General features: G+C 39.5%; 1 protein-coding gene across 1 annotated transcript in view; it reads right to left on the reverse strand.

Moving 5' to 3' along the window:
- The window catches only part of psmd1 (proteasome 26S subunit, non-ATPase 1), a 125,151-nt gene that overhangs the window by 62,995 nt on the left and 46,097 nt on the right, over positions 1-16,059 (reverse strand). Inside the window, exons 14-16 of the mRNA XM_073041271.1 lie at positions 15,500-15,696; positions 10,708-10,803; positions 9,024-9,088 (exon numbers count right to left, since the gene is read on the reverse strand). Coding sequence (XP_072897372.1) covers positions 9,024-9,088; positions 10,708-10,803; positions 15,500-15,696 — 358 coding nt within the window. The remainder of the gene's footprint in view (positions 1-9,023; positions 9,089-10,707; positions 10,804-15,499; positions 15,697-16,059) is intronic.

A 16,059-nucleotide genomic window follows, 5' to 3' on the forward strand; every position in this document is an offset into this window, starting at 1 on the left:
GCATCATGATCTGTTATAGTAAATCAAGTGTGCAGGAATGCAAGAAGCTTCAGAGAGTAGTTGACACTGCACAATACATCACGGGCACATCCCTCCCCACCATCAGTAGCCTCCACTGAAGGCACAGCAATTATCTAAGATCACCACCGTCTGGGCTGTACAAAAGCCTGAAGTGCTACACCATTTCTTGTTTTCTGCAGTAAAAAACTGAGCATATTTATATAGGCTCAAAATTCCTCACTGGTTTCTCTTAATAGCACTTTTGGATGGTATCCCATCCCAAGTGCCTACAAAACAATCCAGAAACATGCCCTTTTTCTATCCACTCTGTATTGAACCTCATCTCTCTACTGCCCACATTCCAAAGCGGATCTTCACTGCAAATAGAGGAAGTAAGGCAGTGCAACGTGTTGCATTTAGAAGTAATCTTGCCAATTAATTAACATTATCAAATGACTTTTGAAATTATGCAATTTGTTCGTCAATACATGTATCATTCATCCTGAACTGTCACTCTAGAATGTTAAAGGCTGAGGTGATTTCTGATTAATAGTTCCAAAATTATAAGAAAATTATAGGAAACAGACAGAATCTTCCTCCAAGTAGAAATGTCGAACATCAAAGTACATGCTTTAAGGCTTAAAAGCAATTTGAGAGGCAAATTTTCTTTTTAAAAATGCAGAGTGGTAGGTGCCTGGAATTGGTTACTAGAGTGGTATTTGGAGGTGTTTATATAGATATAAATGTGAAAGGAATGGAGGGATATGGATGATAGAGTGTTATGTTTTGTAACTCCAAAAACATTAAACTAATCCAAAGGAAAACAAGAGAACTGAGAGATAAGAATCTAACTTCATTCTTTAAGCAAGGCACCCACATATCATGTGGTAGCTTGATGACGTATAGAATTCACATATACATATATATACACACACACACAAGATTACTCAAATATTAAATACACAACACACAGGATAAGGACATATAGTATAAATGAGCATCAAGATCAGAACATCTTGGGCTAAATAGTCTGTCCAATACTGTACTGTTCTATGTTCTAATGAAACTGATAATAAATAATTGGCTTATGCAGAATTCAATTGTGCAAAAAAAACCCCGTCATCCTGAATATTAGTTACATTATTATACAATACGGTATAAGTGTTAGTCAGTACTTTTAGTTGTGGTTCAAGATGATAAGTGTGTCGTTAAGATTCAAATTCACTTTCATGGTTTTACATACAGCTGTCTAGGTAACAGAAACTCACTTTTACAGAATTTACAAATCACTACCCAAAAATTTGAGATATAGAATAAAACTTGCCCTCTCAGAATTTGTGAAAAAGTAAATAAACAATGTGCAGATGACACAGCTTCTCAATGAAGAAAATTGCAATATGGACTGTTTTCTGGGAATGTGCAAGCACTCCCCCGCCTCCCATTTGTGGGTGTTGCGAGTATAGAAAATGTAGACATTCTCCTTGTACAGGAGAACCCTGTCCTATTACTGATGAAAAGGCAAAAGACTCAACATCCTGAAAGCTTCACAAAAGGCATGATAAAAATAAAATCAAAGTGGATTTGGATTTTGTTGTAGCAATCAAAATAATGTAGACAGAGACATACGAGAAAAAAAAGTACAAAAGAATAAAAAATAAGCTGCCCCAGTCTAACAGGAAGGGGTCATCACTTCTCTGGCTGTAGATTGACTTATTATAGAGCCTAATGGCCAAAGGTAAGAATGACCTCATATAGCACTCTTTGGAGCAGCTCAGTTGTCTTAGTCTATTACAAAAAGTGCTCCCCTATTCAGCCAAGACAGCATGCAGAGGGTGTGAAATATTGCCCAGAATTGTCAAGATTTCTGTAGGGTCCTTTTCTCTACCACAGCCTCCAGTGTGTCCAGTTTGACTACAATAACAGAGCCAACCTTTCTAGTCAGTTTACTGAACCTGTTGGCATCACCCAGGTTGATGCCATTGCCCCCAGCACACCACCGCATAGAAGACCGCACTGTGACAAGATGTGAAGGAGAGGCCTGCATACTCCAAAGGACCTCAGTATCCTCAGGAAGTAGAGGCGACTCTGGTCTTTCTTTACACAGCCTCTGTGTTGGTGCTCCACTCAAGTCTATCATCCAGGTGCACCCCAGGCCCACTCTACATCCATGTCCTCACCATCAATAGTAACAGGGATCAGAGCAGGCTTAGTCTTCCTGAAGTCCATCATCATCTCCTTTGTCTTACTGATGTTAACCTGCAGATTCAGCTTGCACCATTTGACACAGTCCTCCACCAAGGCCCTGTATTCATCCTCCCGTCCTCCCTTTATACACACATCTATTGCTGAGTCATCAGAGAATTTCTGTAGATGACATGAATCAGTGTTGTATCTAAAGTCTGAGGTATACAGGGAGGAAGCCAATACAGTCCACAAAGGGCCCCATTGCTGCTTATAGCCATGTCTGACACACAGCTCTGGAGCTGCACAAACTGTAGTCTGCCAGTCAGGTAGTCCATTGTCCAGGATACAATGGAAGTGCCAACCTGCATTGAATGGAGCTTTCCCCCAGCAATGAGGACTGTATGGTATTGAATGCACTTGAGAAATCAAAAAACATGATCCTCACAGTGCTGCCCTGCTTATCCAAATGAGTAGGCTCTGTTCAGCAGGAAGATGGCAGCACCGACGACTCCAATGTGCTCCTGGTAGGCAAACTGCTCGCTAGTTTAAACCCTCCAGAGGACATTAGTCTCCCTCCATTTTAGGTTCAACTCATCCATCGTATACAGACCAACCGTGCCTTGGGAATAATCCCAACGATCCAAAATACCTATTGTTACATTATGCAATTGAAGAATTTCTATTCAAATACTATGAAATTAATTTTTATATAACTATTTTCTTCAAAGATTGGCTTGTCTTAGCTAATATGCTTGATTAGATTACTTTTCACAGAATATTTTTGCTGAGTTTGCAAAATAATCCAAATCATCCAGATGCCACCATAAAACAATTTAACAGATAACAAATGCATGATTTAGATTTTTCTCTAATTATTCTTTCAGAGATCTGGTTAAATTGAAGCATGGAATGTGCTGAATGCTTTCTGGGAAAGGTGAGAGGTCTGAAGTTAAAACTTCATCTGCAGTTGCTGGGGAACAGAATTGGTTGGCAACTGCCCTGAAACACTTGGATCTTTCTTATTTGGTACTCAGGTGGTAGAGAGTTATGGCTGTAGTATGCAATAACAAATCAGATTAGATGCCATCTCCAATCCCTGTAAGGGAACTCGGGCAGACAGGAATGCAAATAATCAGTAAGCAAATATTACAGCACTTAACAGTTTTAAACCCAACATTACCAATATTTTGAAGTTGACAAGGTAATAAAAAAAGATTGACTCAAGAGTACAGAACAGCACAGAAACTGAAACTGGTCCTTCGGCCCATCTAGTCTACACTGAACCATTAATCTACCTAGTCTCAATACCCCTCCCATCTATGTCCCTCTCCGAATTTCTCTTAAATGTTGAAATCAATCCCGTTCCACTACCTCTGCTGGCAGCTCATTTCACAAATTCACCACCCTCTGAGTGAAGATGATCCCCCTCATGTTCCCCTTAAACATTTCACTTTTCAACCTTAACCCAGACCTCTAGTTGTAATCTCACCCAACCTCAGTGAGGGGAAAAAAAAACAACTTGCATTTACTCTATCTATACCCTTTATATTAGACCATAAGACACAAGAGTAAAATTGGATCATTCAGTCCATCAAGTCTGCTCCGCAATTCATCATGGCTGATCCCAGATCCCATTCAACCCTAATGCACCTGTATTCTTATATTGTGTACCTCTATCAAATTGCCCCTCAATCTTTGACATTTGAGGGAATAAAGACCTAGCCTATTCAACTTTTCCCTATAACTCAGGTCCTCAAGCCCAGTAACACAAGTGTAAATTTTCTCTGCACTCTTTCAATCTTATTTAAATCTTTCTTGTAGGTAGGTGACCAAAACTAGACACAATGCTCCAAATTAGGCCTCACCAACACCTTATACAATTTCAACATTACATCCCAACTTTTCACTCAATAGTTAATTTGTGGCCAATGTGCCATTTAATATTCCATCTTCAAGGAATTATGGATCCGTATTCCCAGACCCCTTTGTTGTACCACGCTCCTCATTGCCCAGCCACTCACCATGTAAGACCTACACTGGTCAGTCCTCCTAAAGTGCAACACCTCACACACATCTGCATTAAATTCCATCTGCCACTTTTCAACCCATTTTACCAGCTGGTCCAGATCCCTCTGCAAGCTTTGAAAGTTTTCCTCACTGTCCACTACACTCCCTGTCTTGGTGTTATCTTCAAATTTGCTGATCCAGTTTACCACATTATCATTCAGATTGTTGATGTAGATAACAAAGAACAAATGACCCAGCACCGATCCCTGCGACACTCCACTAGTCACAGGCCTCCAGTCAGAGAGGGAACCATTTACTTTTATTCTCTGACTTCTCCTCCAAGGCCAACATCTAATCCAATTTACTACCTCATCCTGAATGCCAAGCCACTTAACATTCATGACTTACCTGCACATGGGACCCTATCAAAGGACTTGCTAAAGTCAATGTAAACCACATCCACTGCCTTGCCTTCATCAACTTTGAGAACCTCCTTGAAAAACTTTAAGTATGTTAGACACAACCTACCACACACAAAGCCATGTTGACTATCCCTAATCAGTCCCTATCTATCCAAATAGTCATATCTGGTCCTTTAGAAAACCCTCCAATAACTTTCACACTATTCTTTTCTATTCTATACTGATGTCAGGCTCACCACCTACATATAATCTCTGTCTTATTCTTTCTTAAACAAGGGAACAACATCACCTGTTATCCTATCCTCTGGCACTTCACCCATGGCTAAAGATGTTTTAAATATCTCTACTACAGCCCCTGCGATTTCTGCACCAACCTTACACAGGGTCTGAGGGAATACCTCGTTAGGTCCCGGGGATTTATTCACTCTAATTTGCTTCAAGACAGCAAACACCTCCTCCTCTGTAATCTGCATAGGGTCCATGACCTTGCCTCACATCTATAGACTCTTGTGTCCATCTCTCCAGTAAATACAGATGAAATAAATCCACTAAGATCTCACCCATCTCTTTTGGCTCCATGCATAGGTTAACACTCTGATTATCCAGAGGGCCAATTTTGTCCCTTGCAATCCTCTTGCTCTTAATATATTTATAGAATCTCTTAGTATTCTCCTTCACCTTGTCTGCTAGGTCAACCTCATGCCTTCTGCTAGCCCTCCTGATTTGCTTCGTAAGTACTCTCTTGCATTTCTTATACTCAAGTACCTTATTTATTCCTGCTTGCCTTTACCTGCTATGTGCCTCCTTTTTCTTAACCAGGGCCTCGATAACTCTCAAAAACCAAAGTTCCATAAAACTGTTATCCTTGCCTTTTATTCTGACAGGAACACACAGACTCTGTACTCTCAAAATTTCACTTTTGAAGACCTCCCACTTATTAAGTACACGTTTGCCAGAATTTGCCAGGTCTTTGCCATCAAAATTAGTCTCTTTCCAACTTAGAATCTCAACCTGAGGACCATGCCTCTCCTTTTCCACAAGTACCTTGAAACTAATAACATTACAATCACTCAATGGAAAGTGCTCCTCTACACAAACCTCTGTCGCCTGGTTAGTTGCATTTCCTAATAGGAGATATGGTATCACACTCTCTATAGTGGGGACTTCTATGCACTGATTAAGGAAATTTTCCTGAATACATCTGACAAGCTCTTTCCCATCCAGCCCTTTCATGGTATGGGAGTCCAAATCAATATGTGGAAAGTTAAAGTCACCCACTATCGCAACTTTATATTTCTAGCAGGTCTGCAATCTCTCTACAAAATTTGCTCCTCTAACTCCCACAGAGTGCTGGGCCATCTATAATATAATCCCCTTAAAGCAGTCATACATTTCTTACTCCTCATTTCTACCCACAAAGCCTTAATAAATGAGCTCTCCTGTCTGTCCTGACTGAGAACCGTTGTGACATTTTCCATCCCGCTTTAATCCCATCGCTCTATCACAACCAAACCCTGAAATATTGAACAGCCAGAACTGCCCCTCTGCAACTAGATCTCACTAATATCATAATTCCACGTGCTGATCCATGCCTAAGCTCATCCACCTTTCCAACAATATATCTTGTATTAAAATATACACAGCTCAGAGCATTAGTTCCACCATGTTCAACCTTTTGATTTTCAACCTGACTTTGTATGTAGGCTTAACTACATCTTTCTCAACCACCCACTATCTGTTTTAGTGTGCTGGCTCCCATGGCCCTGCAACTCCAGTCTAAACCCACTGTGCACTAGCAAACCTTCCCGCTAGGGTATCAGTCTCCCTCCAGTTAGGGTGAAAACCACTTCTTCTGTACAGGTCCCACCTTCGCTGGAAGAGAGCCCAATCATCCAAATATCTGAAGCCCTCTCTCCTGCACCAACTTGCTAGCCACGTGTTAAACTGAATGATCCTCCTATTTTTGGCCTCACTAGCACGTAGCACAGGTAACAATCCTCTGAGATAACAACCCTGGAGGACCTGCCCATTAAGTTAGCACCTAATTCCCTGAACTCTCTATGGAGAACCTAGTCATTCATCCTACCATGTCATTGGTACCAACATTGACCACGACCTCTGGCTGCTCCCTGTGCCACTAAGAATGCTTTATACTCTATTCGAGATGTCCCTGAGCCTGTTACAAACTATCTGGCAATCCACAGAACCCTCTTTCTCCTACCATAACCAATAAATCCCTTATCACTGCAGCATAACTCTTCTCCCCCCCTCCCCACCCACCCACCTCCCTTCTGAGTCACAGAGGCAGACTCAGTGCCAGAGAACCAACTGCTACGTCATTGCTCTGCTAGGCCACCACCCCCCAACAATATCCAAAGTGGTATACCTGTTGTTGAGGGGAACAGTCATGGGGGTACATTGCACTGGCTACCCATCTCCTTAACGTCTCCTGACAGTCACCCAGTTACCTGTGTCTTGCACCTAGGTGTAACTACCTTGCTGTATGCCCTGTCTATCAAGCCCTCAGCACCCCCCCCCTCAAAAAATGATTCAGAGTTCATCCAGTTCCAACTCATAATTCATTCTGTTAGAAGCTGCAGCTGGATGCATTTCTTACAGGTGTAGTTGTCAGGGACACTGGAGGTCTCCCTGCCTTCCCACATCCTGCAATAAATTCCGGTTAATCACCATAAAAATAAAATATCAAATGTTCCTTTTTAAACACAGAAGACACTTCACATCACATACTTATGGTGCTGTGTGTGTGGAGTTTGCAAATTGCCTCTTTTAGCATGTGGATTTAACCCAGATGCTCGGATTTCCTTTCACATTTCATATCATTTTCTCCTATCCATTCTTCATGATGAATTCGTCACAATAGCACGAGGGGAATTTGAGAGACTGTTCACAGTCGTAAAGAAACTAATGTGGAAACTCCAATGAAATAGAACATGTAAAAAAAACTGCTAACATCAGTAAATATGGTACAGGTTAAATGAACACATGACTCAACACACTAAATTACTAAAAGAGAGATTAGATGCATTTTACCTCAAGATAATACATTTTTGAGTTTGGCAACACAGCTCTTTTTGGGATATTTTGTGTTACTAACTTTAAGAAACAAATAACCCAACAAGCTATATTGTGCAACTCCGTGCCATGTGTAGCCTCTCAAGCCTGAAATGACTCAAGGTCTTTTGCAAAACAAACAGCGTAAATGAAATGCAGGCACTCTTCCTTCAGAATTCTTCTACCCAGTTTAGATGATTGAATTAAGACCAGAGAACAATTCTAAACAAGGCAATAATGATCACGAAAATGACAGCAAAATCAGTGATTAAACATTTTAAAATATGCCTTACTGAATTGTAATTTGGAGCCACTAAATATTATAAAACATAGATCAATAAAGCAGGGCCAGTAAGAACTTATGAATTATTTTCGGGGGAATTCAAAATGAAATCTTGCTGGCTTTGAATTGTACCCACTAGGTCCATCTAGGTCTTTAACTAATGCCACCATATTCTCTATCCTCCACTCCAAATAACATCATTAATTGAGATGATTTTTTTTGTGCCTGACCACCAAATTACATGGCCTTTAGTAGGCAAAATGTCTGCCTTACATATCACTACTGGGAGAGACAAGCTTAAAGAATCAGTTGGCCTCAATTGCTGCATTTTAATTAATTCATGGTAGACATTCAGTACTCCAATACATATAAAACAGAAAATATGACGTAAAAAACATAAGAATCAGAGCAGTTTCCATTCCTGAATAATAAGCAATGTTAAAAATAAAATGCATAATCTTGCTGTCCAGTAACAGTTTACCAAGCCCACACATTCTGCCTCAAGGTGATCATATTAACATTTCCAAATACATACACTAAAATTATACCACTCCTCAGGGGAAGAGTTGCCTGATACCATGAAATGAAACAAAGTGTCCATATTAAACACTTTTTTTAAAAAAAGGTGAGATTCTGTCAATAAATATAACTCAAAAGGAATACACCATCATCCAAATGAGACAAATTAATGCTTGCCAAGTTCATAATATCAACTTCAGTATATATATTTTTAATATGGAATAAAACACATTTTGTTGTAGCTGTAGAAAACAATTAAATAGAAAAGGCTCCCTTAAATTCAAACCAAGGTATAAAGGACTGCAGAAACAGACTATGACAGAACGTCTGGGAAGGAAAATACACAAAAGGAATTCCACCATGCATATACCACACGTCTGCATTTTCAGTAGTTAGCACTTGGGATTACGCAGATTCATTCCTATTGGAAAACATATCAACCAGCGCCACCATGTGGCAGAATAAGTCATGGTTGTAGAACAAGTACCATACAATGCACTTCAAACCATGGTTTACAATAATTCAAAATTCTATACCTGAATAAAATAAATCCAAGAGATTCTACAGCAGCACGCCTGACATCATCGTTGACATCACTCACCTGAAAGAGCAAGGAAAATTCATCAATTCTGAAGTCTCCCTTTATTAATATTAAGTATCACTTTCTACCAAGCGATTATACCATGCAGAAAGACATGCAGACAGCTGAAATCCACCTTGCAGATAAACTTTCCTCTTAACTCTACACTGTGTACAAGAGATTGCAATCCTTTGGATCAAATGCAGTGTTGCCTAAAGTTATCGATTTTGCAAAAAAAAAGTTCAAATTTGCTTTTATGTGGAATTTGTCCATGATGAAAGTGTAAACAGTACATACACAGATCATTTAAAATAAATTTTATTTTTAGGCTGATTTATCTGTGATTCTTGGAACTCAATTCAAAATTGACTCCACAATATAAATTATAAGAGTGAAGAGGGGTTGTGAGAGGAGAGTCAAATCAACTTCTCCAGTGATGCACTTCCAAAGTGCAAAAATATAGATGTCACGCAAGCATAGGATCATGTTCACTGATGATGCTTTCAAGTGATATACTATCAGAGTCCTGAAGAAGAGCTGAACGCAATGGAAAACTATCTTTCAGACACTAATAAACTCTCAAATTGGAAAATTCTCCTCATTTCCTGCCAGGTTCAACTCCATATTAACATAACTAAGAGCTAATTATCTGGTCAATATCACGGAGGTTATTCATGACTAGACTGAACTCTTGCCTCAGCAAGGACCTGGACCCATTGCAATTTGCCTATCACCACAATAGGTCAACAGCAATCTCAATGGCTCTCCACACGGCTTTAGACCACCTGGACAATACAATCACTCATGTCCGGATGCTGTTCACTGACTATAGCTCAGCATTTAATACCACCATTCCCACAATCCTGACTGAAAAGTTGCAGAATCTGAGCCTCTATACCTCCCTCTGCAATTGGATCCTCGACTTCCTAACGGGAAGACCACAATCTGTGTGGATTGGTGAAAATATATCCTTATCGCTGACGATCAACACTGGCACACCTCAGGGGTGTGTGCTTAGCCCACTGCTCTGCTGTCTATATACACATGACAGTGTGGCCAGGCATTTGTCAGCGAGAGATGAAGAGAGAAAACGTGAATGGAAAGAGTTGGTAGACCACCGGATGGAGTGGACTCAAGAGTGAGGGTCCGACAGTCAGCGATGCTTGGAGGCGGTCGATGGGGAACGAACGGACGAATCAGTGAACTCTAACATGCACATTAGACTGCTTCATTAAAATGGGCCCTCCTTTTTATTTTCTTTACTAACCCTATAGTCAGATTAAGATTTATAAAGTTTAATCGTTAAATTGTATATGGTGTAGTCTGATATTTTGCATTTCAGATTTGTAACCGGGCAACACATCACGCAGCATCCACACAAGTGAGATTTCTCAGTTTGACTGAGCCAGAGGCTGTCTTCCCCTAGACAAACGCATGCTGGCTGAATCTGAGGGATACACTTGTGTACAGAAATGACATTAAACAATCTTAAATAATACACAGCATGAGGGCCTACTAGGACATTACTATTATTCTTAAATTCATATACTTATACAGGTCAGTATCTAGGATAGGTGGTGCAAGATGATAAATCACCTAACAAATGAAATAATTAAACAAGAGGCAATTTTTTTCCTTACAGCAACATGCAGTAGTCTTCTGATTGCCTTATTATTTCCGGAGCCACAATATGCCATTGCAACACTGTACATTCCAGAACGTCTGAGAATGGGATCCTGTGCATATCAAGAAAAGATACCAATTACGAAATGCAAACTTTTACATTAGCTGGATAAAAGGTGCTATAATAAACCTTTTCTGCTATCATTTCTGTTCTATAACATCACTGATAACTTTTCAAAATCATTTTTCAAACAGTTCGAATTAAGGTTCATTTGATTAAATTTCCAGTCTTCAAGTGATGAGCTAAATCATTAACTCTTTAAAAACTTTGAAGACATCATTAGCTTGATCTATTTTTAAATAAAGTTATTAATCCTCCAAAATCTGAACATTGCCAGTAAAACCACATCTTGTAAGTTGCTGGTAGAAAGAGTCGTAAAGAAAGGCACATTGGCCTTCAAAAATCAATGTACAGTTGCAAGAAAAAGTTTGAGAGCCCTTTGCAGTTACCTGGTTTTCTGCATTAATTACTCATAAAATCTGGTCTGACCTTCATCTAAGTCACAATAATAGACAAACACAATCTGCCTAAACTAATAAAACACAAACAACTGTACTACTTCTCGTCAGTACTGAATACACCATTTAAACAATCACAGTCAAGGTTCAAAAAAAGTATGTGAATCTCTGAGGTAATGCCTTCTACAAAAGCTATTTGGAGTCAGGTGTTCCAATCAATGAGATGAGATTGGAGGGGTGGGTTGGAGGGATACCCTGCCCTATAAAATAAAGACACTCAGTCATGTTACTGACAGAGGCTGCCCTTCCCAAGAAAGATCTGTTTATGTGCACGACGCCTTGATCAAAACAACTTTCGGAGGAGCTGAGAGGACGAATTGTAGAGATGTATGAAGTTGGAAAAGGCTACAAAAGCATTTCTGAAGACCTGGGTGTTCATTAGTCCACAGTAAGATGACGATGATGATGATGATGATGATGATGTCGACTCAGGCCTGAGAGGCCAGCGTCGGGCACTTTCATGCCTTACAAGGCATGGAATGAAAGACTGTGTGGCGCGCCACTACTCAAATAGACATTTCACAGTATTTTTTCTTTATTTTACGAGGTCAAGTTGCGAGCTCAACACTCAAACCGGCACAGATGGAAAGCGTACTCAGGAACAGCCCAACTGGATTCCAACCCAGGAACCTCCGTTCTGGAGTCTGGCGCTGATGTCACTGTGCCACCAGTAAGAGAAACTGTCTACAAATGGAGGAAATTCAGTATGGCTGCTATTCTCCCTAGGAGTGGGCATTCTGCAAAGATCACACCAAGAGCACAACGTGTAATGCTGAAGGAGGTGAATGGAACTCAAAGATAATAGCAAAAGACCTTCAGAAATTTCTAAAATTTGCTACGGTCTCTGTTCATGTACATACTTGAAGAAAAAACACTGAAGAAGAATGGTGTTCATGGAAGGACACCATGGAGGTAACCAATGCTCTCCAAAAAAAAAAACATTTCTGCATGTCTCAAATTTGCAAAAAAACACCTTGATGTTCCACAATGCTTCTAGGACAATGTTCTGTGGAAAGATGAGACAAAAGTTGAACTTTTTAGCAGAAATGCACATCCCAGCGTTTGGAGGAAAAAGGGCACTGTAGACCAACACCAAAACTTCATCCCAACTGTGAAGCATGATGGATGGAGCATCATGGTTTGGAGATGCTTTACTGCCTCAGAGCCTGGACAGCTCGCAGTCATTGAGGGATCAATGAATTCAGAATTGTATCAAGACATTTTAGAGGAGAATGGCAGGATGGCGGTCTGTCACCTGAAGCTTAATAGAAGTTGAATGATGTAACAAAACAATGATCTGAAACACAGGAGTAAATTAACAACTGAATGGTTTAAACATAGTGGCCAAATCAGAGTCCAGACTTCAACCCAATTGAGTTGCTGTGGCATGATCTGAAGAGGGCTGCTCATGCAAGGTATCCCAGAAATATTGAGGAACAGGAATAGTTTTGTATGGAGGGATGGTCTAAAATTCCTCCTCACTGTTGTGCAAGTCTGATCAGCAATTATTGCTGCTAAAGGAGGTTCTACCAGTTATTAAATACAAGGGTTCACATACTTTTTCCAGCCTGGACTGCAAATGATTAAACAATGTGTTCAATAAAGGCATGAAAACTACAATTGTTTGTGTATTATTAGTTTAGGCAGATTGTGTTTGTCTATAATTGCAAAGGGTTCACAAACTTTTTCTTGCAACTGTATTGAGTACAGGAAATGGGATGTTATGTTGAAGTTGAATAAGATGTTGTTGAGGCCTAATTTGGAGTATAGTGGGCAACTTTGGTCACCTACCTACAGGAAAGATGTAAATAAGGTTGAAAGAGTACAGAGAAAATTTACACCGATCAGGACCTTGAGGGCCTGAGTTATAGAGAAAGGCTGAATAGGCTCGGACTTTATTTCCTAGAGCACAGAAGATTGAGGGAAGATTTGATAGAGCTATACAAAATTATGAGGGGTATAGAAAGGTAAATGCTAGCAGGCTTTATCCATGGAGGCTGGGTGAGACAACAACCAGAGGTCACGGGTAAGGGTGAAAGGTGTAAAGTTTAAGGGGAACGTGATGGGAAAGATCTACTTAGAAGGTCAGGGGAGTGTGGAATGAGTCAGTGCAATTAGTACATGCCAGTTTGATTTAAATATTTAAGGGAAGTTTGGATAGGTACATGGGTGGTAAAGTATGGAGGGCTATGCTCCTGGTTCAGGTTGATGGAAGTAGGCAACTTAAATAGTTTGGCATGGACAAGATGGGCCAAAGAACCCGTTTCTGTGCTGTATTTTTCTATGACTCTCCTTATCCCCAAATGCTCTTGAAAAGGTTGTGTTTAGCTGCCATCTTGAACTGCTATGCTTCCCATGGATACACTTCTAGAAGGGCGCTGGGTACAGAAATCCAAAAGTTCAATTTAGCAACCCTGAAATATATTTTACAATTACAGTGTATCCATATCAAGTTAGTGTGCTACTTGGAGGGAAACCTACAAGTGCTGGTGGTTTCTTACATTTGCTACTCTCACACTTCCTGGTGATAGGAGATCCGAAGTTTGGAAGGTGCTGCCAGATGCCTGGACAACTAATTGTAGCCCATTTTGCAAATGGAATGCAGTAGTTACATTATGCCAGTAACAAAAGAATTGTACAAATCCAGCCAAATAGAGAGCATTATATACTGGTCTTTGCTTTGGTGTATTAAGTGGTGTGGCATTTGCCATTGGATATCTCATTTTTTGTAGCCATGTCTTATAGACAACAGCAGAATTAAACTTGGGTTGCTGGTGCTGTAAAAGCATTACACTAGCCACAATACTACTGTGCCACTCAAGTTTTGGTCAACTATTTTTTGGTCAAATTTTCGACCAAACCTTGTGAAGAGGCCTAGAGCAAATTGGTACAGGCAAAAGACAAATGCAGCATTGTCATGTACTGCCTGATAGAATTATCAGTGACAGTTCCCATTACTTTACCAGTGATTGGGAAGTGACTCAATCGGCTTGCATTAAGCCAGGATGAACTTGTCTTATTGTTAACAGGACATACTGGAGTCATTTTCCACGCTGTTGGCTAAATTTCAGTGTGCAATTATTCTAGAACAGGATACACATTTCTGGTGTGCAAGTCTTCAGTACTGCAGCTGGAATGTGTATGCTACTATAGTCTATAATATAGTATCAAATGTTCACAAGAATTATTTCCAATGAATTTTGATATACTAAGTATATCAATCTGATTTAACTTAATGCATTAAAAAGTACTCAATTTTACCTAATAGTCTGGAATTTTACTAACAAAAAAAAACAAAAAAATTACCTCATGTAGAACAAAGTTTCATGCTTTCCTTCTCCTTTCCCTAAATTACAGGAACTACAGTTTTTCTCATTTAAAGAATAATACTAAAAAAAAACTGCTTGACTAATATTGATCCTAGTGTATGCTGCCTACCAATTTACCAATACCACTCTCTTTTATAATGTGCTATCCTTTTTTCCCCAACATTACCAGGAAGAAATTGAACTCCTTTTCTTATTCATTCTTTAATCATAAACTGCACTGCTTTACCCATCACCCTACAAATGACCACATTGTCTCAAATACAGTTATGATCTTAATTCAATAAAAGTACAGATAAATACAGATTATAAACTCAATTCCAAAACTACTTAAATTTTTCTTCACAAGGTAAGTGCATTGCAGATAAGGTTATCATATGCTGCTGACCCCAACTGTCCCTCAATGGAGTGTTAACCATCTTCCTTCCTCAAAAGCTATTAGGGAAGGAGATGGGTCTGGTTCTTGCCAACATTACTAATATTAATGTTAAGTTCTTGATTTATGTAATTAACTACAATGAAATTCCAATAAACTTTTCTCAGGCTTCCAGTTGGGTACAAGTATCGATTTCAACCTGTTATATACCGGGAAAGCATTAGATCCTTTTCAATTAAAATCCACTTGAACAATTAGTCATCTGGGCTATACCACGAGATTATTGAAGTCAGTTTTAATCACCATTTTACCATGCCTCTAAGATTCTGTCTTAAGATATATATCAATAAATAAATAAATACGGACATTATTAAGCAACAATTATTTTATAAAAATACTGCTCTTGACTACTATATATGCTAAAATGTGCAACCTATTAGATTCCTACACTATATCCTTTGACAGACATCTAATAAAAACCAAATGAGATATAAATGCTCTGGGGAAAATTTTTTAAGTTAAACTTACCTTATCTCTACAAAGACTCTCAATGAGAGCATCTGCTTCTTCCATTCTGCCATACATCACCATAGCAATGCCTACAGCCAAACCACGGAGAATCTTCTCATGCTGAGTCTCCTGAGCATAGCCCACCATATCCTCAATTGCTTGAGCTGACTTAGATCCGAGCATAACCAATCCCAGCGCCAAACCTGCTGCTTCACCTGCAGAGACCATCAAATCAACAAGCAATGTAAAAGGAAAACAGAACAGCATTACTTTTAAACAATATGCATCGGGAAAAGTCAATATGGTCTTAAATCTAGTCATTCGTCAGTTTAGTTGTTCTAAATAGGATTAAGTAGCTCATACAGTAAAGGACTGGAAACCTAGAACCCTCGCCTCATAAATCACAATCTAGACACCCGGGTACAAAATCATCAGCTGACATTCAACAGCCACAGAGGTAATATTGTGCTGTTAAAGAGGCTATCCTTCAGAAGCTACTATTGTATTTTGACAACAGCAGGAGAATCCTTCCCTTTGTTTTTTTTACCCTAATACTTAATCATTACTGAAAAGAATCT

The sequence above is a fragment of the Hemitrygon akajei genome, chromosome 3 (genome assembly GCF_048418815.1).
Source record: "Hemitrygon akajei chromosome 3, sHemAka1.3, whole genome shotgun sequence".
Taxonomy (NCBI): Eukaryota; Metazoa; Chordata; class Chondrichthyes; order Myliobatiformes; family Dasyatidae; genus Hemitrygon; species Hemitrygon akajei.